The sequence below is a fragment of the Echeneis naucrates genome, chromosome 15 (assembly GCF_900963305.1).
Source record: "Echeneis naucrates chromosome 15, fEcheNa1.1, whole genome shotgun sequence".
In the NCBI taxonomy this organism is placed as follows: domain Eukaryota; kingdom Metazoa; phylum Chordata; class Actinopteri; order Carangiformes; family Echeneidae; genus Echeneis; species Echeneis naucrates.
This window is the reverse complement of record NC_042525.1, coordinates 8,743,968-8,770,147: the sequence shown is the minus strand read 5'-3', so window position 1 is coordinate 8,770,147 and position 26,180 is coordinate 8,743,968. Positions and strand designations below refer to the sequence as shown.

Genomic DNA, 26,180 nt, shown 5'->3' with positions numbered 1-26,180 from the left:
GTGTCAATGACTCTACAGTGATAAGACTGATTGCACAGCCGCAATATTGCATATTTAAACATTTTATATCAACCACAAAAGTCCCATCACTCTCTTCTGAGCCTAAATGAGCCACATCATTTTTTTCACAACCATCAGCGCAACAAATCAAAAGCATGCCGGAATAGTTGACCAGTAACCCCGGAGTGTGAGGTGTGTTGATTCCAGGCCTGATTAGCTGCTCACGTGTTGATGTGTCTTCATGATCTGTTCATGCAGTTACTGCATCTGTTGCTTTGTTTGTGCTCAGTTCATCAGCCGCACCCCCCGTGTTCCCCTTCACCTCTGTTTCCCTTTGCCTCTCTATCATCTCACTCACAAAGCTCAACCCATAACTCTTTAATTTCAGACCTCCATCAGAGACAAAAGTCGTCCTAAAAACTGTGTGGTGCGTGCCTGTGCATGAGCAAAGCTCCTGAGCGCTGACAGTTTAGTGGAAGAGCATGTGCAGAGCCACAACAGGGACTGATCCTCAGATGTATTTTTCCTCTGCACCTCTTGTTTTCCCACCCTTCATTTTCTCCTGACTCTGATCTCTGCACATTGGAGCAGAAGTAAGTGTTTTTCACGGAGCAGGGCACAGGGAGTGTGTGTATGCTCGCTGGAGGAGGAGGCGGTGGTTTGCAGTGTGTGTGTGTGTGTGTGGATGTGATGTGCAGAAGGGCAGGAAACACAGGTAGAGTCTCTGCTCTCCACATCCCAAGGGCTTCTTCTACAGACATGGCCGTAGCTTTGCCTGTCCTTACTCTGCTGTTTGTGCGTGCATGTTTCTGTAGGTATGTTAGTGTCCATGTGTCCTTAGTTGCGTGCCAATGTGTGCATCCATCAATCATCCTGCTTATGTTGATTTCTGATGATTGGGTATGCATGTGTGTGTGTTTCTGTGGCTGAGTGCACACAGGCGTGTCGGCTTGGCTGTGTGTCTTCTGTGGAGCACTCATCTCAAAGTGATCATGAAGGCTGCTTTTGACTTTAATCTCTCCTGAAATCTCCCCTTCTTCTTCTGCTCCCAGGTCACTCTCTCTCTTCTTCTCTTGTTGCTTTTCCTGCAGGTCCCACTGTCACAAAAGCGCCGAAAGTTCACGGCACCGGCTATACAGAAGTGACACTTTCCTAAAGTAGGCCAGAGTTTAGGAAAAGTCACTCAGGGGCTTGATTATAACACTCCATTTTGTGATGATCAGTGTGTTTATAGCTCTGCGAGTTTTCACTTTGGATCCAATTTGAATCACATTATGTAAATCTCCCCGGGAGTCAACTCACTAGCAACTGACATTTAAAAAAAATTGTAATCTTAAACAATCATGAACATGAACAAAGATCAATTTGGGGATATCCTGATGCATTCATGAGATTTTGTGTTACTCACAAGACCTTTTTAATTTTAAGGCTGTTTGTGGCTGTATTTAACCTGTGTTTTTTTTTTTAACCCCTGACATCCAGGCTAAGTTGATTTGACTGAACTGTGACTCAAGCTTGCCAGATCCACTACAGATTAAAATATATACTTTGAACCAAAAAAAAAAAAGTCTCAGTATGGTGATGCATACTGCAGGAAAATGGATGTCTATATTACATGGGCGTGTGCAGTCAGTATTATACCACCATGTTGAATGCCTCGGTGTCTGTTTTGACACATCAGCTGGGATCTAGTAGGCGTATTTATCATCCAAGCATGACGGGGTTGATAACCAACGTGGTGGTTTTGTAATCAGGAATCAGATTGGTCAAGGTTTCACTTTCAAGTCTGACTTGAAGACTGAGTAGCTCAAAGAACCAGTTTAATTTGAGTGACAGCAATCACATTAGATTAGTTCGAAAGCTCTGCAGCTCATGTCTCCAACAATGCTTGGCGGATGAGTCTTTGATGAAACCCAGACAGTAAGATGGGTGTAATACGGGAGTTACCTGTGTTTGTAGGGCTGGTCATGGCTGTGGGTAGGTTGGGTGGCTCTCCCAGCACCAGGCGGACTCTCTTGGCGTGGGTTTTTCCCTGGTAGTGGGACTGGGCCACAATGGCAGATGTAAAAAACATGTTACACAAGGTACAGCACTTGTTCCTGTCCACCTCTGTCTCTGCACAGTCCTAGAGGAGGAGAAGAGGGAGAGACAGTGAAAGAGATTGGAGGAGGTGAAAAAGGAACAATGTGGAAAGAAATGTAGGGCAAGGTGAAGGTGACCAAACAATGGAAGAGAAGCAGGGGGATGAGAAATGGATAGACGCACACTTTGCAATGACCTCGCCGTACGCTCTTTCTCTCACACAAAAACAAACGCAAAGTGGGAGGTGATCAAATATTCATCTGTCTCTCTGGGCTGGGACTGTGCCTGGGCCCTTTCACCACTGCTGTTAATTACTAATGATGAGGAGGATTTGCTCCCCATAGGAGAGGGGGAACACAAACAAAAGGACCAACTGCCAGACTGACAGAAAACGCACATGCCAATGCGCACACACAAGTGACACTGTGTGCCACCAAACTTCTGTCATACTTTGAGTTATTTGCATGTTTAGGCTGAGCTCGGTGGTTCCAGTGACAGAAAAGCTAAACGCTGCTGTGCACAATCATATGTTTTCTGTGTTTACAACTTTGTGGTTCCTCGTTCCTGTACTCTGCCCTTTACACAAGGCAAGAATTAAAAAGACCTGTGCTTTTGAGATTTGTGAGAGAGAGAACTTGGTCCCCAAAGAGCCATCCAACACCTTTTTGATAAAGTGGGACAAACTGAGCCAGCCCCTGCTCCCCAAAGCACATCAAGATGTCCCTCTTACTTTTTTGGCTGCAATCAGGTTCCAACATTATGTGTCCTGAGTTACAGAAGAAATGGAGTCTGTTCTAGCAGCGTACAGCGTATTGTGTACATGGGTTAGAATCAGATTGTGCTGTAAACAAGTATTTTTCAGCTTCCATAATCAAAACATATTATAAATAAATAATGAAGAAGAAAAAATAGACCGACTGGGGGGGGGGAAACAAAACAATGGCTGCAATATTTTTGATTTCATGATTTTAGCATAACCTTTTCAATTCTACGCTTTCACAACCTTTTCTTTTCTTGCAGCTAATAAACCACCACCTTCTCCCTGTTTGTTCATCCAGGCCTTCATTCTCTGCTTCCTTTTGACTCTTTCTATTGGCTTGTTCATTTCTTCTCTCTCTCCTTTTCTTTCTTTTTTTCCTTGTGTGTTTTTCACACCATGCTCTCTGTAGTCCAGGTGTCAAATCGAGTTGGAGAAGAGAAACCTCAGTCTTAGTGAGATAAGAGGACAATAATAGAAAAATGTGTCTCTGACACCATATCTGGGTGTGTGGGTATGTGCCGTGTGTATCCATGGATGCGTGCGTGTCTGTGTGCTATGTCAGCCCTGGTTAGCATCATGGATGGTGGATGTGAGAGTTAAGGACACCTTTACCTTCCAGGCTTAACTTTGTCTCTCAGCTGTCCCAGCTCTCTCTTCCTCTTTTCTTCTTCCCTCACTTTTATGTTGCTTCTTGCATTCCCGCTTTTTTGCCTCCCCCTCTCTCGCTCCCCCTCCCTGCCTGAATCCTGGCTCACCCTCTGGGCACCAGTCTCAGTGACAGTGTGTGTTGTGGGATGAAATATTTATCTGTATTGGCAGGCCCTTGCCACCCTCCAATCCTCCTTCCCCTCCCCCACCTTGCCTCCTCTCCTCCCCCGTGTCTGTCCCTGCTGTGATCATGTTAAATGCTTGCTCTGCACTGTCCCAGACTCCTCTCCACAGACCAGATTCATTCTCATTTGTTGTAAATTCATTTCATCATGTTTTATTAGCACATGAAGCACTGTCTTCTGTTGCCACCGGAGGATGAAAAAAGTATGCACGTCAGTGAGTATTTATGTAAAGTACAAATAGCTTATCTTTATTTATCCCATGATCTTTATTCATGATTCTTATCACGGGAGGCATAGTGCCCACGAGGACAAGTCTCCTCTCATCTCCTTTCACTTTCATCTTATTGTTCTTTCCATCCACCTCCTTCTTTGCATCCTTTCCTCAGTGTTTCCTCTTTTATGGGCAACACTTGTTCTTCCCAAATCTTAAACCATGATGAGAAAATCAGCCACAGTGAGCCAATGTCCTGCGATTTAACCTTTACATTTATTTATTTATTTTGTTTTTGGCTGAGGACAAGGAGGATGAGATGATTCTCTGTGGCAGCCTTCAGTGGTCTTATCTGTCACAACCCCCTGAAAAGTAAAATAAGCTGTCGACAGGGAGGAGAGTGAAACACAAAGAAGTATCTACTTGAAAGAAGAAGGCAAGGCAAATCGTGTTGCTCAATGACAGATGTTACACCAGGGATTTAGTGACAGTGCGGGGAAAGTTTTAAACAATCTCAAGTGTGTGTGGGTGACTGACATATGAGTAATTGTCAGCTCATTACAGCTGCCACTCCACTAAACCATTTTTAACAATAAACAGCATCTCTGACTCACAGTTTTCTCTTCCATTGCCTGTCTACGCTGAAATCAGTTGTTTTCATTTGTCAAATTTGATTTCTAGAGTTCCACCTTCGCTCATTTCAGTCTTCCTCTCTATATTTTGTCCTTTGCTACCTCTACCTGTCGCGACTCACACAACTGTTAAGAATAATATGCATGTGACCTAATTGTTAAGTGTGCTTCTGTTTCTGTGCGCATGCCGCATGTTTGCCTGTATCACTGTTGCCTGACAGTGATGTCTCTATGACAGAGTATTTTATGTTTGGGTGGCTTTATCTTGCTCATGCACCTAACAATAGACTCCTAATTAGCTGTGTTTATCTTCCTCTCCTTCTGTTTTGCTTTCTCTCTTCTCCTCCTTACTTTTCCCACTGCTCTGTCGAAGCTCAGTGGAAAACATTGCTAAATATACCCATGGAGCAGCACAGGGAAACAGTCACATTTGGAGTTTGAAAAAGTGCTGAAAGTGTAAATTGAGACAAGCGCCAGTGCAAATATAGCATTAGAGGAGAATAAAAGGTGAAGAAATATAGCATTTTGTTATCTCTTGCCCTTTGCACAGGTAGATAATTACACAGATGAAGCTAGAGAGAGAGCACAGTTGACAATTGGGGAGGAAAATAATTCGAGCCTCCCCCTTCATCTGGGAGCACCTTTACGACCTACTTTCTCTGTGTTTGTTCTGTGACAAACCTTGAGGCATAGGATTTTACACTGGGTAGATGCTGGCATTTCATGTTCTGTGCAAAAAAAAAAAAAAACCCCAAAACAAAAAATTCTGTGGCTCCCATTGGACTGCATCATGTCAATCAATGCGAGAACAAACGGGCAAAAACACCAAGATGTGATGCAGAAAAAAGATGCACAAAACTTCCCCTGTGAGCAAAGGCATGAAAGAGATGAAAGGGAGGGGAAAAAAAAGTTTACCCCAGATTGAACTGTGAGCATTTATTCCCTGGAGAACCTTTCACCTGACATGGGTTTTCCCTGCATTGTCAGATAATCAATGTCACATCTCTGTGTGAAAGGTCATAAACAAAGTGCGAGCTGCGGAGCTGGCGGTATATATCAGTCTGGCAGATGAGGTGAGTATGTGCATGTGTGCACATGGTCTGTTTGAGTGTGTTTAGTGTCCCATATGAGGTGAAAGCCAGGAGGAGCTGGGTCATGTCTTATTCACTTAGGGAGACAGATGGAGACGCAGGTGTGTGGATTCTACAGTATGTGTGCGAGTTTGTAAGTCCATAGCCGCTTCACGTGCCTACTTTATAAATGTCTACATTGTAGTGTCCTGTATTGCCTCCTTCCGTTTTATTGTACAGCTTGAAACATGGTTCAACTACAAGAAAGAATCTTAAAACCTGCCTTCCAGAGAGACTGTTTGGAAACGTCCACTGAGCCCCTGTGGAGTGATAACCTTTTGAATGGTTCTCATAATTTTGCAGAGGTATAAAAATAGAGTGATGATGAGGCCATGAGGCACGTTGCATGTTACTGTTGACATTAATACGTGACCAGAACAGAGAGCTCTTTGCTCTCTTGGTTGTTTCGCCTTTGTACGTTTGAAACTGTTCTTCCAGCTCTGTCTTTAATCTTTAGCCTTGTTGGATTTGATTGAAGGAAACGGAAAAGCTTTCTCTCTGAAAATGTTTGCCTCCCGCCCCAAACCTTGTGTGTCAGTTTTAAACTTTAAATAGCAAATTCATCAACCTGAATGCACTTACATTGCGAATGTTTGGAATAAATTTACTTCCTTAGTTTTTACTCTGAATTTCTCAGTAGTGGAGGACAGAGGGTCATTGCTGCACTGAGCTATCTGGCCTCACGTTGCAGCCCAAGGTCTTGGCTCTGGCTCTGCAGTTTTAGGAGACACTACTTTCTGGCACAGCTAGATTTGTCAGTTAATTTGATTAGCTTTTTTTCCACTAGCTGTGTCCTCGTAGTGTGGAATGTATGTATTCTTCTGTGTATATATGGGTATGTGCTGGGTTTGCCAAACAAATAAGGCACATGGTGTACTGTACTAAAGCTCCTTCTTCAGAGTTGACTTTTATATTCACAATTCTTTTAATGCATAAAAGAGACACAAGCATACAAAGTCCAACAAACACTAAGTCAAAATTTAATCAATTCGCAACCTCAGCATTTGCTGCAAATGCAGAGCAGGACCCCGGAAATTAAAGCACACAAAGACGACACACACACAGATAGAATCACAAACATTGGCAATGCAATGACCTTACTAGTCATGCGCTGCAACAGTCGGATACAGAGCTGCTCGGCTGTATCTGCCAAAACTAAATCTTACTAGAAACACCAAAGCTAAACCTCTCTTGGGAGAATTATAGCACAACTGCACACACCAGATCAAACAACATTGGCTGCAGTGGGCAAGCCTGAGAGAAGGCAGACCTGTATTAGTTAGTACGAGACTGAGGCAAGTCAACTCAACTCAAGTTTTTGTCATCGACAAACTTCATAACATGCTGCAAGTTTGCACATTCCTGTCTGCAGACAACTTTCCTTCCACTGTTACCGCAGTTCGTGTTGACATTTTACTACTGGTAGTTTAGTTCAGTAATTAATGTTGAAAAAGAAAATCAATTTGGAAATATGAACTGGAGGTGAGAAAATGAAATTAACTTTGTTATTGTGCTACACAGAAACACACACAGTGAGAGCATACTGGATTATCTGGCCTCAGTCTCTTTGACGGCGGTCCTCCATCTTCTGGGTGAAGCATGTAGAACAGGCGTACCTTGTTGGCGTGTTTCTTACTCTGAGAAAGAAGGAGAGATGGAGAAAGAGTCTCAGCAAGAAACAAAGTTTTATTTCATCAAGTGAACCAAGTGGGGAAAAAAATCAATGACTGTCACTCCACTTTGACAACTTGCTCCAGGCTTTTATCTCTATTTCAGCTGATGATGCTAACACACACACACACACACACACACACACATCCCCCGCTAGGTGACTAATGGCCTGAGCCTGCCTCAGCTTTTTGGCAACCCTTAGTAAGTTATTGAGTACAGTAAGTGGTGGGGGGCTCCAGGGTTCCTAACGTCACCTTCACACTATGGGATGGCACATCCTTTTAGAAAGTCAATGATTATACAAAAGACTAGAAGACGAAAGACTATAGACTATAAAAAGTTATAGTTATTAGTCAATCATCAGAAAAGTCAACAATAGTTGGGGATTATTTGAGTTATGGCAAAAGCCTTTGGTGGAAAATGCTTCATGCGTGTAATTGTACTGGTGAGCAGTTTTAGTGGGGTTCCCTGTTTGTTAATGTATTTTAGCCCTGACTTATTGTGTTTTTGTCTGCTTCTCACGTGCCATAAAGCTTGTAACTGAAAAACAAGCAGACAAATCCAGTATTATCTCCAGGAAAATGACAGTGGGGTGGCTTTGTAGCTGGTAACTCTCACTTTGATATACAGCAATTCAATTCACGGGACATACTGGAGGGTAATAACTAGCTTGTGTGTGTGTATGTTTAGACAGCTCGGTGTGTTTGCGCACTACGTTGACACAGCTACCTTTTCAATACAGAATGTTTAATTGGCATGGTCTGACCTTCACTCCTTCCCACTATGTGACATCTAGTATTATCTATGAATTCCACTGCTGCTGCAGTTTCCCACAAGCAAGTGTTTTGACACTGTTGCAGAAATTGTATTTACAGTGCCAGTTACCACCGAGTGCAGGGATACAAGGTACGGTCGGCATTAGTAAAGGCACCAAGGAAGGAGGATGCAAGACTCTGGATTGATAAAGGAGGAAATTAATAAAACAGAAATGAGACTTGACAATGAGCTTTGTCCAATGTCTTAAAATTGCTTAATCCAAAACTACAATCCCCTCTGAGTGAAGCACTTTTCTCATTAATCTAGTGGTGTTTGTAGAATTACAATGTTTGGATGAAGATGTACTTCAGAGCATTTATCGTGGCTGAGCAGCACACAAAGGAAGTGAACAGGAGACTCTGACAAGACACTGTACTTGCTGCTCCAGTGCTTAGATTGGATCCTCTGCCCCCAGGACTAGAAAGCCCCCCTCCTCCTGCCTCTACCTCACTTGCCTTCTCACTTGTCAGACTACTTTAATGCATTTTGTCAGTGCGCGCGCGCGTGTGTGTGTGTGTGTGTGTGTGAGAGAGTGTGTTTGTGTGTTTTAGTATTTGCTTGTTTTTATAGGTGTATAAATGGTCATGTAGTTGATGGTTCTGGGATACAGGCTAAAAGCAGGACTTTTTGTCACCATGGTTACCCTGCACTGACCCTCAGCACTCACCCTTCTCTAATGGCCAGTGCACATCTCTCTGTCTCTCTTCTTTTTCCCAGTGTCAAGTCCAATTGGAGGAGACAGACTGGTTACGGGACGGCTACATTAAAATCCCCACCACATCGTCCTTGTTTTATTGCACCTGCAGAGTGTATCTCCCTGTAACACATGGTCAAATTCACACCCTCAAAACCAAACCACCTCCTGACTTTTAGTGTCAGGCAGTGGTGGCAATGTTGTGGATTTACTCCCAATAAGACATGGGTGCAGCTGTGGGATAATTGCTGTTGATTTGATTTGCGAACGGTCCATCTGATTCCACGCAAGTTTAGGGATAGTTGACAGTTGTTGTTGCTGATCTCTGTTTTAATGAATTGGGGGGGGGGTATTCTTGCCATTTGAAATGCTCTCATAGCCATCTCGAACGAAGCACCAAGTTTAGCTCATTCACACACAACAAACTGCATGTCTGCATGATTACAGAAGTATTATATGGATTTAATGTACTTTGGCATACAAATAAGCTGTTGTTTGGCTACACAGAATAATAATTTGCAAGTGGAAATGCCATTGTACCAGAAATGAGGTAGTTGGTTCCTATAGCAAAGAAATTCCATTTTTTTTTTCGTGGTCCATACCAAGAAATGTTCTCCACAAAACTGCTACACAATATGCTCACACCACATTTAGATAGATTATGTCCACAGACAATGGTCATGACTGCAGCTTAAAGATGTTTGGACAACCAGTTTGGCAAGCTATTGTTAGCCGTTGTACTATGATGTGTTAAGCTCTGCTTAACATACAATGTTGACAGCACCACAGCTTCTAGTTGGTAATTCACAAACAATTGCTGTAGAACTACAAGATGTGACATTTCAATGACATGTTGTAGTCTTTGTGAACCTCCACACTAGTAAGAAGGGGAACCTGAGCAGTTCATGAGCACCGTATCTTCTGCCACTTAGCCGATCATAGGAAAGTTTGATTTTTAAATGGGGCTGAGCTGTGTGGATAATATTGTTATTGTCACACAATCACAATGATTCAATATTGATAATTGTTTATTTTTAATTGCCTGTTTTTAGGAAACGGGAGAAAAGTAGTGAGCTACCGTGTGAGTTGTCTTTGTACCGTCTGCATGTTTTATTGCACATTGTTCTTGTGTTATACTGATAGTGGTTTCTGTCTTTAGATGTGGTTGTGAAGGTGGCTAATCCATTTGTGGTATTTCAGCCATTGGTTGGAACTTTATCTTGCACTTTCACTCATGCGCTCATTTTCTCACTCGACACCTATCTACTGTTGGTGCAACTGAACACACACGTTAAGTGAATGGCTGCTAGAATCATTTATCATCAAGAGATCTGAGATCTCTTTTAATGAACCATGGAGGGAGGAAGTTGGTTTATCCATCCTTTTGTATTGTAAAAATTCCCATGTTGTTGATGATGAACTGTTTGTTGCCAAAATTATACAATACACATTGCTATTGTATAATGTTGCCTGTTTTTGCCACAGAGGGTCTGCATAACAGACAGTTTGAGATAAATACGGACTATTTTTCATCACTGAATTATGCAAAGCTACTCCAGGGGAGTACCAGAATAAAAATACAGAGCTTTAAATTAGCATAATAGGTAATAGGCTTTTTTGTAACTTCCAAATATACACCACTAATAATAAAGTTGACTGGAATAATTTGCATATATATCAGAAAAACTGAGATCGACTGCGATTAATCAGTCAATTTCTGATCTGGTCAATGCACATTTGAGACACTTCTATGAGAAATGGTTTTAAACCACCTCCAGTGGTTTCCAAAAAAACAAAGAGACAAAATAAACACCACAAACCTTTCTTTGGCCCATTGCTGTTTTCTCCATGTCTTATGGGAAACAGTTTTAGCTATCCTGTGCATGAAATGCGTTGTTTAAGTAAAGTTCAAGTAAAGCAGTTCTTGCTCTTTATCCAAATTGAATCTAACAGGCAGAGACTGACTCTGCAGAGACCCTTTGCTGAAGGTGATATCTGAGGACATGCCTCATGCACAACTCAAGGCTGTGTGACTTTTGTCAGACGTAGACTCGTGGACAAAAATAGGTGATTGTGCTTCAGAGATGTGTGTGTAGAAACATACTCGCTATTGTTGTCCTTGTATAATTCTTTCCAGATAAAGGCCTTGTCCTCATTAGTTCGCTTGTTAATTTCAATATTCCTGTAATCAACTATGACCTACATGCAGTACATGCATACATGCAAAAAAAGTGCACAAGCATACGTGCCTGTCCAATCATGCATACATGTTTTTATATCTATCTATATCTATACACACATTCATGCACAGGGCTGATTATTTGATTAGTATTCATTAAATTGGTCTCCCTGCAGAGAGGCAGACCAGATTAAAACAAAAAGTGCATATGTGTGTTTGTTTGTGTGCAAGTGACTCACATTACCATGCTGCATTAAGTCAATGTATAATGGATGAGCACTGCTTTGACCAACACAAGCACAAATTGGTACAAATAAGGCTGATGCAAAGTGTACAGTGCAGAAATCTGCCCGTCAAAGCAATAATTGAAGCAGCATTTTTTATTTGTTTTGTGCCAATATTTCTGTTTTGTGTTCCTCTGTTTGTGTTGAGTATGCCAAAAAAAAAAATTAAGCTAAGAAAAATCCTCCAAATCTGAGCAGAGATGGACTCACCTCATAGTGAGCAGTACGCTGGGACTCGGAGATTAGCTGGGCATTGCAGATGTTACAGTAGCTCTCTGTGAATAAGCCTCCATCCACGATGCCCGCAGACTTCATCTTCATCTGAGACTACACAGACAGACAGACAGACAGACAGACATGCCCAGACATACGCAAATATGAATATGATTAAAGTTCAGCATGGGATAAAATGCCAGTGAACCTTACACTGTGTGTTTGAAGAGTGTGAGCACGTATGAAGCTCATCTCAATTCCGAGATACTTTTCCCTCCGAATGACAGACCCATCATGACAGTTTAGCCCAAAATATGTTGATCCTCTCCGTCAGAACATCCTGTCATTGATGGGCTTGGCTCCAGTCTTGGAAACAATGCCCTGAGGCTCTGGATTTTATTTGGCAATAAACTCAAAACTTTTTGATATATATGATATATATATATACATATATATATAGATATATATATATATATATATATATATATATATGTGTGTGTGTGTGTGTGTTTGGAATAATATTAAGCATGCAGAACAGTTTGAAACAGTTTGAAACCCATGACATACTTTTTCCTTTGGAGAGTAAGTGTATATTTATATTAAGGATAGTATGTGGACTGAAAGAGACCCTTTAGATATGTCACATTATTATATAACTTTATAAGAATGATGTTGATGTTGTTGGTCAAATTTAATCCTGACCAGTAGTTCCACCAAACAAATTACTGCAGCAGAGGAAACTATACCTGAACCTGCCAGTGGAGCAGGAAGCTGGCATCATTCCACCTCTGACCCAATAATACAACTTAAACTAAACTAAAAGTTTCAGAAAGTTGGGTTTTAGCTTCCTCGGCCAAATACTGTCAGTCATCTTCATCAGGTGCTGCTTTGCTCTGGAACTTGAAAAGTTCAGGTAGCAGTTTTAGGTGTGCTTATTTAATCTAATTTATTGGCCAAATTACACTGAAATCACCATTTTGGAAGATTAGCATGATGTTATTATACAGTTTAAAATAAGTTGTACTAGTGTTCTCATTTGTCCTGCTTTTGTCAACTTTTTAGCCTCTACTCATCTACACACAATTATACAGTTCAGTTTAAGCTCTTGGAGGTGACACACAACTTTCCGATGTTCACTCCTTTCAGCCTAGCTCTAGCAAGTCATAAAGTCTTTCTTGACAAACAAAATGTGAAAAAAAGCTAAGAAATAGCTGACACCGCTGTAACCCGAAGTAATGATAACTCTGAAAGTGAACAGTACAGCTTAGCAACTTTGTCGAGCATTAAAGTCTCTGAAGTTGCATGGTAAAAGGTCACCTGAAAGGCTCCCTCCTGAGAAACCAGGAGAGAAAAGTGTGTTAAAGCCTTGGCGCTACTGGAGCTGCCCGAGCAGTTAAACCATAGAGACCTGAGCGTCCCAATGGGAACCATGACTCAGGGCTCTTAACAACCTGGCAGCAGTGTTTCCTTTCACTTCCGTACTCAGTACTGTAATAGAAAATGGTTTAATGATGTGCTCTGGGGTCTTTTGTTCAATTTTCTATTCTCTTCATTATGTGAGCCCTTGAGATACTGCTTTGACAGGGTTAGAGTGAGTAACAGGTCTGTGGGGAATGGTCCTGGAACATCGACTATTAAACTGGATGAGCTGGGTGCCCCAAGGAAGTTACAGGTCTGGGTGCTTACAAAGACAAAGAATTTCATTGCCCGAGATTCATGAATGCTGCAGAGGTTGGCTCCAGTAACTTTAAAGAATGGGACCTTTTATCTGGTTTCCTGAGGAGTGCATTGTGAATGATGATATCTACAAAATCTACTCCACGTGTCAGCAGGGAAAAGCATTGACATTGGTATTCTTTATCTCAAACATAGATTATAATTACTTTTAGTCAATACACTTGCTCAACACTTGCATGTACATACATACACACACGCACACACACCATAGCACAATACTGGTAATTACCCATCTGTTCATCTTGTCTATTTAGTGTACCCGGGACCTTCCCGTTACCCAGAGACATGCTGTATAGACACTTACGCCATCTAATTCAACCTGCATGTGCAACCCCCATAACATTAAAATTAAATAGCAATGCCGTAACATCTGATTTAGAGCATAAGATTATCATCTCCTTTATGTGTATAATATTCATTTTTAAATGACGCCAGTGACAATTTGGAGACTTGTTTTGTCTAGAGGTGTGGATGCACTATTATTTCCACTACGCAAATTGTCCTATGAGATACGATGGAAGACGTAATTTACAATCTGGAGAAGACCTTGTGCCATTGGTCTGGAAAACATCCAGGTAGAAGTGAGTCTTCATCTTCTGGCTAATTAAAAGTGATTGTGACTGGTGATATAGCCTTATCTTTCTAATATCTCTATTACGTCTGATTATTACATGCAAGATGGGAGATGTAGACTAATTAATAGAGGCAATCTGTTGGTGAGATTAATGGAATGGCAGGCCCAACGAAGCGAAAAGATGACGATGCGGATAGTGACAAAAATAATGAAAGAGGGAGGGAGAAAATGGGAGGAAGGGGGAGTTTTATAATTTGTGCGCTGAGCGTGATATCTTCATGTTGCAGGGGCTCAATAAAACTGTGGTATCATTCCTTATCCTATCCAACCTGAGCTCTTGCTGGATCCTCACTGTTACTATATGATACATTTATGACAATCAAATTTATTGCAACAATTCCAAGGCCATGAACCACAAATAAGCATGTGTTTTATTTAGTGTCGGTGCACAGTTCAACTTCAGTTCATATTCTCATTCCCTCTTTATAGGTCAGCAGTCGAGAGTTACAGTATAATTTACATCTTATTTTTCACTCAGATGCATACAAAGGTCACCGAAAACTATGAAGATAATGTGAAGCAAGCAAGAGTTTATGCCGTAAAAGATTCAGCAGAGGCTGATCTGTAGTCAGTGGTCAGAAATTAAAAAGTCCTTTTAAGTAGCTTTTTTTTTTTATCAGTCATGGGTCCATTGAAGTTTACTGACAAAACTCAGTCAGAGACACTAACTGTACTCTGCATTTTTAGGAGATGTCATGTTGCTTGCACAACTTGACTCATTTTCAGGTTAGAGACAGAAGAGAGGTACAGTAATCATTTCTGATTCATTTTGGGCTTTTTTATGCCTTTTATTTCAAGCAGTAATTGGGAGAGAGGCTGACAGGAAACAGGGAGAGAGAGAGAGGGGAATGACCTGCAGCATCCGTCCTGTGCCGGAATTGTATCCAGGACACTGTGATTACATATCATGAGCTCTAACCACTCGACCACCAAGTACAGTAACCATTAAAAACAACTAGGATGTGAACAGTGGAGATGAAAGCAACTGTTTCCTATGTCCCTTTCCAAACTAAGTTTAACGATCTATTACTGTGGTGATACAGCTGAGTATAATGTAACATGCTACTTTTTAAACACTCTTCAAAATGTGATATCGGCTGCTTTGCTCCTCTATATCAATTGCATCATTGCGTGGTGATTGAAATCTGGTGAGCTGGAGGAAGAGATGATTACTTGGCGTTCAGATGTCTTTGGCAGAAGTATTTATTGTCAGCTTGGCACTAAGGAGGAAATGATGAGCAGTATGAAGCAAGGGAATCAGTTATCCATATCTATGGGACCCTGAGTAATCCAGACATAAGGATGAGGATGCCTCCATCTTGACACTAACATTCTAAATAGAAGTGATATAGAAGCTGTGTAAGGTTTTCAAAATATGATTAACATTGCAAAAGGGACAAAAGTAAAGTAGGAGAAAGGGCAAGATACACATAATATAAATGGCCAGACTTAACCAATAGAGTCTTACTTCTTCAGATACTGAAGAAGATATATAGGACCAGACAAGACCCGAGAAATAGGGATCCTTCCCTGGCTTTGTACTGCTTATCCTTTCTCATTGGTCATGACCTCACAATCAACGAGACATTGTCTCTCTCCGTCTCTCTAGATTTCAGCCAAATAAGGACGATGTAATATTTGATTCTCAGGCTGATGACAGTTGGTGAGTTGTCTGGTTAATGTGCCGTCCACTGTCAATCAAATTGAACTACTCCTACACATCCTGATCAAACAGATTATCATTATTATCATTATATGTCTGGTCTGTGTTAAGAATTGTATTATCTAATGATGAATATTTAATGCCGTTGGAAAAAGCTTGTGATTCTAAAATAAAGTTCTGAGTAACTTTTCTTTCAAAATTTTCGGTGGAATAACTGAAAATATTTTAGCAGACGATATATATAAAGCGGGCTGTGGAAGGTTGACAACAGTTCAAGTGAGGACAGAGATGTGTATTGCACACAAATAGTAACTCAAATTACAAATAAAAAAACCTCTGAACTCAGTAAGACAAAGGATTGCAAAAAGTAGAAAAGTCTTAGTGAGAGCATGAAAGCCCGAGGCATCAGAAGACAGAATGAACCTTAGGGGGGTTCTCTTTTAAGACCACATCAACTATTTAACACGGATGTCAACTCTGAGCCCTCCCAGTAATCTCAACCTCTGTCCTGCCATTCATTAAAAAGTTTTCAGTGAATCGTGCGTGCCTTTTTCTGGTCTTTTCTAATAAATGCAACCACTTAAACTGTTGTCTGTCGCCTGTGTTTAGGATATTAATTAGTTTGCAATATTATTATGAATTGAATGACACTATACTAAATGAAAGCCCATGTGAGATATGGAGTAATGTGTTCAGACTGCAATTCTAACAAATATATCCTCAGTTTTCTTACAGCCTGAAAACATGCTTTCATTGGTAGAATGGGAGAAATTTGCACCACCCTTTGTAGACAAGAGAAACGCACAGACTGGAGGATAAAAAGAGAGTGAACAGCAGGTGGTCGGGGCAGCAGGGCTTCTTTCAAGCACCCACCTTTCTTCCCTACCTCCTCAGTCGTTCCATTTCAGCGATGTGGCTGTGAACTGCACTGTCTTTTTCCTCTTCCTCGTAGTGCACTCCCATCATTAATAGTTCCCCATTTCGTTCGGAATAAAATGCTGCACTGATTTAACTGTCAAATTATGCATACAGATGCTGAAATATTGACATCAGCCTCTGAGCCAATGACCTGTCTAATGAGTCACTCGTGGGAATAACAAGAGAGGGAGCTGTAGGTTAATAATATGGAACTCTATATCGGAAAGGCATTCGACTATGTTACTTTGATGTTCCAAATTACCCTTTTCCCCCCGTTTCAGACTTGGCAATGTAATCTTTCTGAACACTCTCTTTATATGCTTCAAGATTAAAGCCCTCCCCTTTGTACAGTAGCGATCAAAGGTAGTAGACTGAGGGAGTTAAGTCTTCAAAGAAGCCAGACTCTGAATCCAAATCCACCTTCATTCTGTTTGCACTGCAGGAGTTCACTTTGTACTGTTCTTCCTAAATACTGCAAACTGCAAACATATCCAACGGCAAACAGTCAGGGCAGAAAACAAACTCACCATGGAACATCAAATAAAGACCTAAAATTTGAAGATCCAAAATATGTGACTAGTTACTGTTTTTTGACAGATAGCCATTTCAACCTAGTTTTCACATATCCACATTAATTCTACCTCCTTTCCCTTCTAGTGGTGGTAATATGGACTTGGGGGCAAAGATTATTCATGAGGGATGGTTTAGGCTAGACTTGTATACTCATGGGAGAGAAGAGCAGAACTGCCACTGTATTATGCAACTTACTACTGGAATTGTAGTTCAACTTGCAGATAGGGACATTTATTCCTCTGAGGATACTGACATTGTTTATATTTGTGATGTGTGTGTATTTGCAGTCTCAGCTTTGTGTAGGGTAATGCTAATTACTGAATAATAATGAATTAAAGCAACAAAGATAGTACATGTATACTTGCTCAAAGTGAGCATGGTAAAAATAAGCATGCTAGCATTGTGATGTCAACTCGAAGCAGCGCACTGACTAAATATGTTAACATGAGAGATAAGAAAATCTCTCAAATATCGCCCATTTTGTTCCAACCAACTCATATTTATGGGTTAAAAAGTTGCAGAGAAGTTGTTGAGTTTCTACCAAATATAAAGTGTTCATCATACAACCAGTGCTCCCTTAAGGCACGGCAGTTTCTAAAGTAAAAATCTGTTACCAGTATTCACAGCATGTTTTTACTTTACTGACTTTATCACCTCTCTGCTTTTATGAGAGCTTTCCATTCACGAATGCAGTACAGTCCTCTTATCTCTTAAAATCTCTCTCTCTGCGGGCCATTAGTTGTTAATGGTATTAATAGCAGAGCTATTGCTTTAGGCCAAAATATAGATTCATTAGAGGGTGAATGAAGACCATTATCCCAGTTTTCCCAGTTTAACCGAGCACATCGCAGCCTGCCTCTGTCTGTCCTGGTATGTGTGTGTGTTTGGGAAGAGACTTTAAGGCACGCTGAGTTAATGGTGGGAGACAAAAGGTGGCCTGAAGTTTGAATGGCGGTTGTTATGTTACTGTAACATATGGGGGATGCTATGCTGGATGGTAACAAAGCTGTTGGGGTCCGTTCCGTTAGCAACAAATTGCAGCGTTTTTTGGCGTTTCTTTTTTTCTTTTTCTTCTTTTGTTTTGCCATATGCCTTCATCCGGTTTTGTGCGACTTTCTCGATTGTTGTCATCTTCATATTTACTTTTAAGGGCAGCTTCAACACACATCCTGGTTTTTGCACTTAACACCCACATTTGGTATCAAGTGTGCAAGACTTCAGAGGGTAGTGATGTCAGAGCAAAGTCTGAGGAGTCAATAAAAGCAAGAAAACGTTGCAATCTTTAAAAAGAGAGATGTTGAGCATGGCATTGCAATGATCACAAAAGCACAAGCTTCAAGGACTCTGGCTGTTTGCCCAACATATTTGTCTCCCTATAACTGTGCTGATATATAGTAGCCTCTTTGGTAGACAATGAGTGGAAAAGAGTTTATAGTACCAAAGAATAGTAACTGAATCCAATATTTTTATGAAGGTGCTCTCCTGAACCCAAACAAAAGCTCAAATATACTGCGCTGAATTTCCAAATACAATGTGTTGTGAGCAAGTGTGATTTGGCTCAGATTTCCAATGAGGCAGCATGCACATGAACACACACGCCATGCTTTACCTCAGAGACCGAGCTGGAGGGAGACATACACATAACAAATTCAATTCAGATACTGGGCACCAAAAAAAGAAGTGTAAAAGAAATCAGGCATAAAATTGCAATGAGTAGCGCAACTGAAGTGACAACCCAAATAATATTCTTAATGACTTCCCACTCAATATATCTCTCAATCCATTCTTCCTCTCTTCCCCTTTGTCTACACTATTGAACTGATATGAAAGCAGCATCTAATTAGCAATACGATAATTTCCATCTCACTAATTAGTAAAATAATCCCCTTGTTCTGTGGCACAAAAGCCTGAACCAAAACGAATATAATTTGGTGTAATACGTTGGATTGCCCCTCCCCCCCAACACACTTAATGCAAGTCTTGTGGATTGACTATAAAGCAGGTGTATAAATAGTTTCACTACAATATGGCTGAGGGTTGATTTTCATCCTTAGGGGGACATGTACACAAATATCCATGAGGGATCAACTGCCAGTCACGGGTGGTGCCACTGTATAAGTGTGTGTCTGTGTTTAAACAACTGTCATTGTGGGTGTACGTTTGCTGAAGCAAATGTAAGCTGTCATGGCTGCAGGCATCCCCACAGTAAGCCAGAGGTCTAAAAAGACCAAACAAACCCCCCCCCCCAAAAAAAGCACCTCATTAATGCACCTTTCGTATGAAATGTGTTTGAGTGCAATGTTTTCTTTTACATCGTTTGTCCATAAAAAAAAAAAAAAAAAAACTCACAAATGCAGCCGTGCAATGTTTTCTTTTACATCGTTTGTCCATTTAAAAAAAAAAAAAAAAAAACTCACAAATGCAGCCTTATTTGCTGTATGCATGACCAACTGTGTAATCTACGTAACCATGCTGGAGTAATCTTGGTCGTCAAGGAAAATTACACTTATATTCAGGCTGAGCCGGCTATACTTCCTAAAGATTACTATTACAGCGATCGATTGTGCTCAGCTTTTCCACAGGACTCATTTTTGTTTATTCAGTTTGCCGGGAGCTCTGTTCTCTGAGACAATGTGACCGTTATTACAATGAATGGATTGATTTCGGCTTCTGGGTTCAAATGTGAGTTGAATAAATTCCACGTTTAAATTGTTGTGAAAGGGAAAGCTACTCAGACTTTTAGATGAAGCTTAAGGTGGATCAAATACGATCCAATGTTGGGGGAAAAAAGTAATCTCACAATGAAACAACTGGTAGAATAAGTTCTGGGATCAAGACAGATACTCAAATTTAAAATAATGAAAATATGCTCCTGCATGCCACCCAACAATTTCCTGCTTGTTCCAGTCACATGAACATAACCTTCTTATGCCATTTAATGACTGCACGTTTGATAAGACACTTGAAGCAGACATCTTGTTTGTTTTCTCTTTTAGGCATATTTCCAAGAAAAGACAGAGAGAGGACGACAGTCTTTATGCGTACCGCACAGATTCTGATCTATTCAGCTGTCTATGAACATCATCCAGTTCTCGGTCATTTATGACCCAACACTAGGCTGAACGATTAATCGAATTTTAATTAAAATTGCAACTGCAATTAGCAAACCGCAAAAGGGTGAGACGCAGAAAACACTTTATGGAACAAGTCAGGGCAAATGCAGGAGTTTCCTCCTCATATTCGGCAATGGAGTGGGCAGACCTCCTTGCTGTCCAATCAGAGGTGGCTACAGTTATCTGCATGTGGGCCCAGTTACAGGAGGAGGTGTCGACAGCTCGACAAGACGTGCTGATGTGGCAATGGAGAAAGCGCAGCATTGAAGCTGTCAGTTATTTCTGTAGCTTCCTTATTTTTTTTTTTTTTTTTTTTGGCCCTCCGAAATAGACGAGCTTTCTGGTGGTTTGTCTGTAAGATAATGACGGCAGCTCAAACTGTCTCCTGCACACCTTTTCATACACTTTGAATTGAGTTGCCCGTGTGTCTACGCACAGTCCTCCACTGATGGATCCATATGCCATTTTATTCAGGTTTTGAATTGCACAGTGGCTTTCATGGGAGCCACTGGTGCGGTGCAGCTTTCACTGCCGGCAGGAGCTGCTTGTGATGTTGGGCTTGTAGCCGCTGCACTGTTGGTATGGCTTGTTGTCCTAGTTTGTTTGGCTAATTCAAATTGACTATGTAAATGTAGGAATTTGAGTGCAGTGCCGCTGTGCACACCTTGTCATGCATTTGCAGTGGTCCATGTAGTCTTTAAAGGGATGCTCAGTCCTCCACTGATGTGTCATTTTATCCTGGCCTGCCCTGAAGGACTGTATAGCCATCAAAGCAGATGTCCATGTTGTTCTCATGTCTGCACTTGTGGGAAGCACTCTGATCTCAATAACTGGGAGCCATATCAAAAGAAATATTAATATTTTTATTATATATATGATTTTTTTTAACCTATAAAAATGAGTTGCTTAGAACAAAATGGGCAATATTTGAAGGTTTACCCAAGACAATTATTCATCTGAACAGATTTTCTTTTCCCATGTTCACGTATGTAGACACTGCGGTTACATTATATACTCAAACACAACATTTAATGCCATGGGGACTCAAATGACACCAAATGCTTGGGCTGACCCAAATACAGCAGACCTCCACCAGCATGTGAAAAAGCACAACATTAAGTTGCAAATCAAATCCCAATCGCACTATCTGTCAGAAAAATCACAATTAGATATGTATGAGCTGAGACTGCATGCTGTGATAGTGCATCGCACAAACTCGCAGGCATAGACTAAATAGGGCATGACCTTGCAGCACATATCCTACGTTAACAGGAGGCTGGGAGCTGTTTGCCTGTACTTTCTTCAACTCGCATCTGTTCCTCAGTGTGTTTGTGAGAACGTTCAAGAAGTTCTCAGAAAGCAAATGACTTACTTAGAAAAAACGTATTCTACATCTGATAAGCACATTTTCCTTTTCTTGTTCACTAATGCACCCGTAGCACCCACCATGCCCCTCTCTCATTCTCTTATTCCCTCCCTAACTGGCAACAAGCCAGTTTCCAAACATGGTGATGGAGCAAAAGAAAATTGATTTCTAAAGAGCTTTGTCGTCTATGCCCAGATATGAAATACATAACCAGTTATTAGTCTAACACTGATATTAACATAACACAACAGCTGTGTCAAGACATATTTTAAAGATGACTCTCTTTTTCCCTCTGAGAGATACAGGAAGTAGGCTAAAATGCAAAAACTACCACTTGTTCACGGCATACCCAATTATTATTACTGCAGAACAATTGTCATGATATCTGCTTTGCTGAAGAGAGAAAGATGCACGAAAAGCTATTTGGAGATTGTTGGCACTGCAGTGATGCTGCTATGAGACAAGCAGTCAATATCTTGATCATGTACACAGGCACAGCAGGCATTTCCATATTAGTTATTATGCAGCTGTTAATGAATGTACACTAAGAAAGGTCAAATGGCCCACACAAACACACTCACACCCAGGGAAGCCGATGCACTCGTGCAAAGACTCACATGCACACAGTCAGCAGAAGGGTCGCCGCATACAGTGAGAGAGAAAAAGATATTTGAAGAAGATGTGCTGCCTGTTGCTATGGAGCACTCCTTGAGAAAAACACACACACACACACACACACACAAAGACACACACCTACACATAGTGTCCTATCAGACGTAAAGAAATTAGAACAACGCATGCCAGTAGAGACACAAATATGCGTGCGCGCACACATATATTCGCACTTGTTCCATCAGTCCCTGTCCTGTTGAAGAGCATGAGGAGGAAGCAGCCACTGCTCAAGAGCATAACTGACTAAATTATTGCTCACAGTGCATCTGTGTGTCTAAGTATTTTTGTCTCTGTTTGCGTACATGACTATACGTATGCTTTAATTGTATGTATAGCAGGAAAGCAGGCACTTTTCAAGAACAGCATTGCTTCTCTGTTTATTCCTTTAGGATTGTGTAAATTATGCCAGTCGGTTAATCAGATTCCTCCCCAGATGCTGTTGAGCACCTCATGAGACAGAGAGGGGGAGAAAAAAGGAGGCTACTGTTCTTCTCCATGGTTTAAAGCCAGCATGGGATACACTGCATGTGTTCCACATTATGAAAACGCTCATTTACTTACTTTTTTCTTCTTAATTTTTACACCCCATAAAAGCTACACTTAAAGCATTAGCTCTAAAGTCACATTGAGTGTAGTTTATGGCAGCTGGCCTGAATGCAAGCTATAACAATTACACAACTTCACCTTTAGCTGTCTAACACATATTCTACTAAACCTAAAGGGGATAGCACAATGAAGCAGACACAGTCATGATCATAAATTGTAATATAACACACGAGTCTGTTTTAGCAATCAGTTGGACTACAGAAATGGTTGTGGCAACACTTATTATAATTATAATCTATTGTTGAAGTAATTTTTTCAATGAAGTTTGCTTGTTCCAGCCTCTGTGTTCTTTGTTGTCTTATTACAGAGCACTAAAGACTTTTTTAAAATAAGTAAACTATTATCATTGTCAGTCCATCTACTGATTGTTTCCCTAGTGTAACAAATGTTCTACGCATTGTCAGAAAATCATGAATCATTTCCAGACTCATTCCTTTTTTTTTTTCCCCTTATTTTCTCTGAAAGTGTGAGGAAGTTCAGAGCCCAGACGAAGACGATACAAGTTGCCAAAGATACACAAGGACCCAGGTAAGTGGGATGAGCCTTTGGAGATCCCCCCTGGTCCACCTATCGTCTCTGATTGCAGCAGTGAAACGTACAGAACAGCACAGTTCCTGGACTTTTATCTGAACTCACCGTCTACTATACAACAGAGTAAAAGATACATATGACTTGATAAGGTCAAAAACTCCGGCAGATTCGATCCTCTTCACCATCGACATTGATAGTCTATACACAAATATTGGCAGAAAGGAGGGCATCCAATCAGTGAGAAACATTTTTTTTATAGAGTCATTTCCGTTTTCAGATATTTTGTTGTGCACAAAAATACACAAATCCAAACAAGTAAGCTGGAAGCATAAACGAGAATAAATTTGGTATTTTGTCCAAATGACTTATGGTCCGTCAATTCTCTGAATAGTTGCTGTTGTCTATGGTCTAAGCAGTTGTTCAGCTCTGGGTATAAACTGTTGGTTTTTTTTAACTAATTTCTGCAAACTATGAATTGTGATGTTTCACAGTAATGACAATAATTGTTACTTTGCACTTCTGATATGTTGCAGAAGGTGCATTTTTAGTCTATTCTGTCCTAGCTCGCTGACATCTTGTCACTCTGTCTGCTGCAGGGACCTGAAGTACAGTAGAAGTATGTACGGGCAGAATCGATCACATTTCGAGACGGAAGATCTCTTGCACTGACTTCTGATCAATAACTGTATGTAAACAGAGTATGAAACCTCAGCCCAGGCAGCTGGACTGCAGGTGGAAAAATAGACACAGTGCAGCCCAGTGGATTTTAAAAAAAGTCAGACTGGAATGACTGCAGCTTGTGGTTCAGTGTCCTTTTCTGAGGACTTAAGTGACGGTGACATGTGACAACGTAAATTAACAGAATTGTTTTTCTTTCTGACACGTCATTACAGGTGCCTCTCAATGAAGGATATTTCATAGTCTGTGCTGTGTGTGTGTGTGTGTGTGTGTGTGTGTGTGTGCGTGTGCGTGTGTGTGTGTGTGTGTGAGAGAGAGAGAGAGAGAGAGAGAGAGAGAGGAAGGCAGATGAGTGCTGTGAAAAGGCCATAAGCTAGTATCATACTTCCACAGACACCCAGTATGAGTCTGACTGGACATTCTTTCCACCGTGACAAATATTTGCAGTGAGAGGTCTCCCAGTGAGAAGCCATTTAAATGCCGTGCAGCATGTAACAGAACTAATCCACAATAAATCTGATATATGCATCATCTTCATGCTTAACTGAGAGCCATTACTGAAGGTGAGGCAGAGCTGGGATGGTGAATGGTGTGAAAAGTTTCCAGATCATGAGTAAAGCCACTACAATTCCAACTATAGCAGTTTGCCATCATTTATACGTTTTCAGAGACCTTTGGGAAGCTGGGAACCATAAAGTAGATCTGAGTTAATGCAGGACACCGAAGGCACTAAAACCTGATGTGAAACTATACGAGCTGAGTATGACAAGGCGATGACCACGTGAGCAACATGAACACTGAATAACCACACAGAAGCTGAAAAAATCTGTATCCTACTATTAATGAAATAGTTGTTGCACAGGAAAAAAATCAAACAGAAACTCCAGCTTCAACCATTAAATTGCTAGGATGAGCTACACTTCTTTTGGACTGTTGTTTGCTCATAAACCAACATTTTAGGAGCTCATCTTGGCCTTGGGATGTTTATCACTGTTCCCAAAACATTGTTCGTCCCCCAAAATAAAAGAACCATTAACTGATAATAAAAATAATCTCCAGATGAAACGAGCCAGTGAACAAAACCACATAAGAACGCCTCAAGGTCGAGGACCAATATTCAATATTGCTGATATTAATAAGAAAAGATGAGGCTAATCTATAATGTATAATCTAAGCATCAAAGGCGTTCCACGTTAGGGAATGCAAATCAGGTTCATTGCTCAGACTTCGATGAAATGAAGACAATACCCAGTTTGCAGATGTTGCTACAAACTCCGCTCTCCCACTGGGATTTCCACAGAAATGTCGAGTAATCTGAAAGTGTCAAAACAGACGTCAAACGTATCGGCGGTGCGATGATCAAATAAAGAGGTGAAGACCGGTCAGTGTCTCCCATCCATCACCTCATCACTCACCTTGAACAGAGGCAGTGACACCTCTCCACGAAACCGTCAACCATCCGCCAGCCGCCCGTCCTGGATCCTCCAGAGCTCCTGAGCCGTAAAATCCCTCCAAACTTAACGGGGACTCTCGTCAGGCGGAGCGTCCGTGTCCACGCTGTTGTTTACAGATTCAATTTTTTATTTTCTGCTTTGTTATTGTTCTTGTGATTTAGAGGAAATATTAATAAACTCCCTCCTCTCCCTCTGCTGCTCTCTGTCGTGACGTGCGTGTCCTCTGGCGGCTCCTCTCTGCTCCGGAGGTGAGAAGAGACGCAGCTCAGCTCTGTTGATACCATCCACTACTACTCCGACCGAAAGGCACCAATGGGGGAGAACAATAAACAAAGTCAGCCATCCCAGGGAGGTGGGGGGGGGGAGGAGGAGAGGAAGAGTGTGAGCAGCCTTCACCGTGATGAATGGAGGACAGACAGACAGACAGACAGACAGACAGAGCTCTCAGCTGTGCGCACTGACTGCTCGGTTTGCAGAGAGAGCGAGTGGGAGCGTTGGTCGAGTGAGTAGGTTTCTGCACAGAGCACCCACATGAATCTCCTCTTACATAAAAAAAAAAAAGATCAGGGAGACAAACAGCACCCAAAAAAAAAAAAAAAAAAAAATCCCAGGCCAGTCCTCCCAGTGAAACGTTGTTGCTCAGGTTGGTCCCACAGTCGCCTTAACACGCTCTGGTGTTTTACCATGAGGTTTCAGCATTAACCAAGATCTGATTTATGGTTTCCAGTTT

The 26,180-nt window shown here is 41.2% G+C and overlaps 1 protein-coding gene across 1 annotated transcript in view; it reads right to left on the bottom strand.

The window, feature by feature from the left end:
* The window catches only part of LOC115055555 (zinc finger matrin-type protein 4), a 45,600-nt gene extending 19,933 nt beyond the window's left edge, over positions 1-25,667 (bottom strand). Inside the window, exons 1-4 of the mRNA XM_029521454.1 lie at positions 25,412-25,667; positions 11,503-11,619; positions 7,193-7,285; positions 1,948-2,125 (exon numbers count right to left, since the gene is read on the bottom strand). Of these exons, the coding sequence (XP_029377314.1) occupies positions 1,948-2,125; positions 7,193-7,285; positions 11,503-11,613 (382 nt within the window). The 5' untranslated portion in view covers positions 11,614-11,619; positions 25,412-25,667. The remainder of the gene's footprint in view (positions 1-1,947; positions 2,126-7,192; positions 7,286-11,502; positions 11,620-25,411) is intronic.
* Between the last annotated feature and the right edge of the window lie 513 nt (positions 25,668-26,180).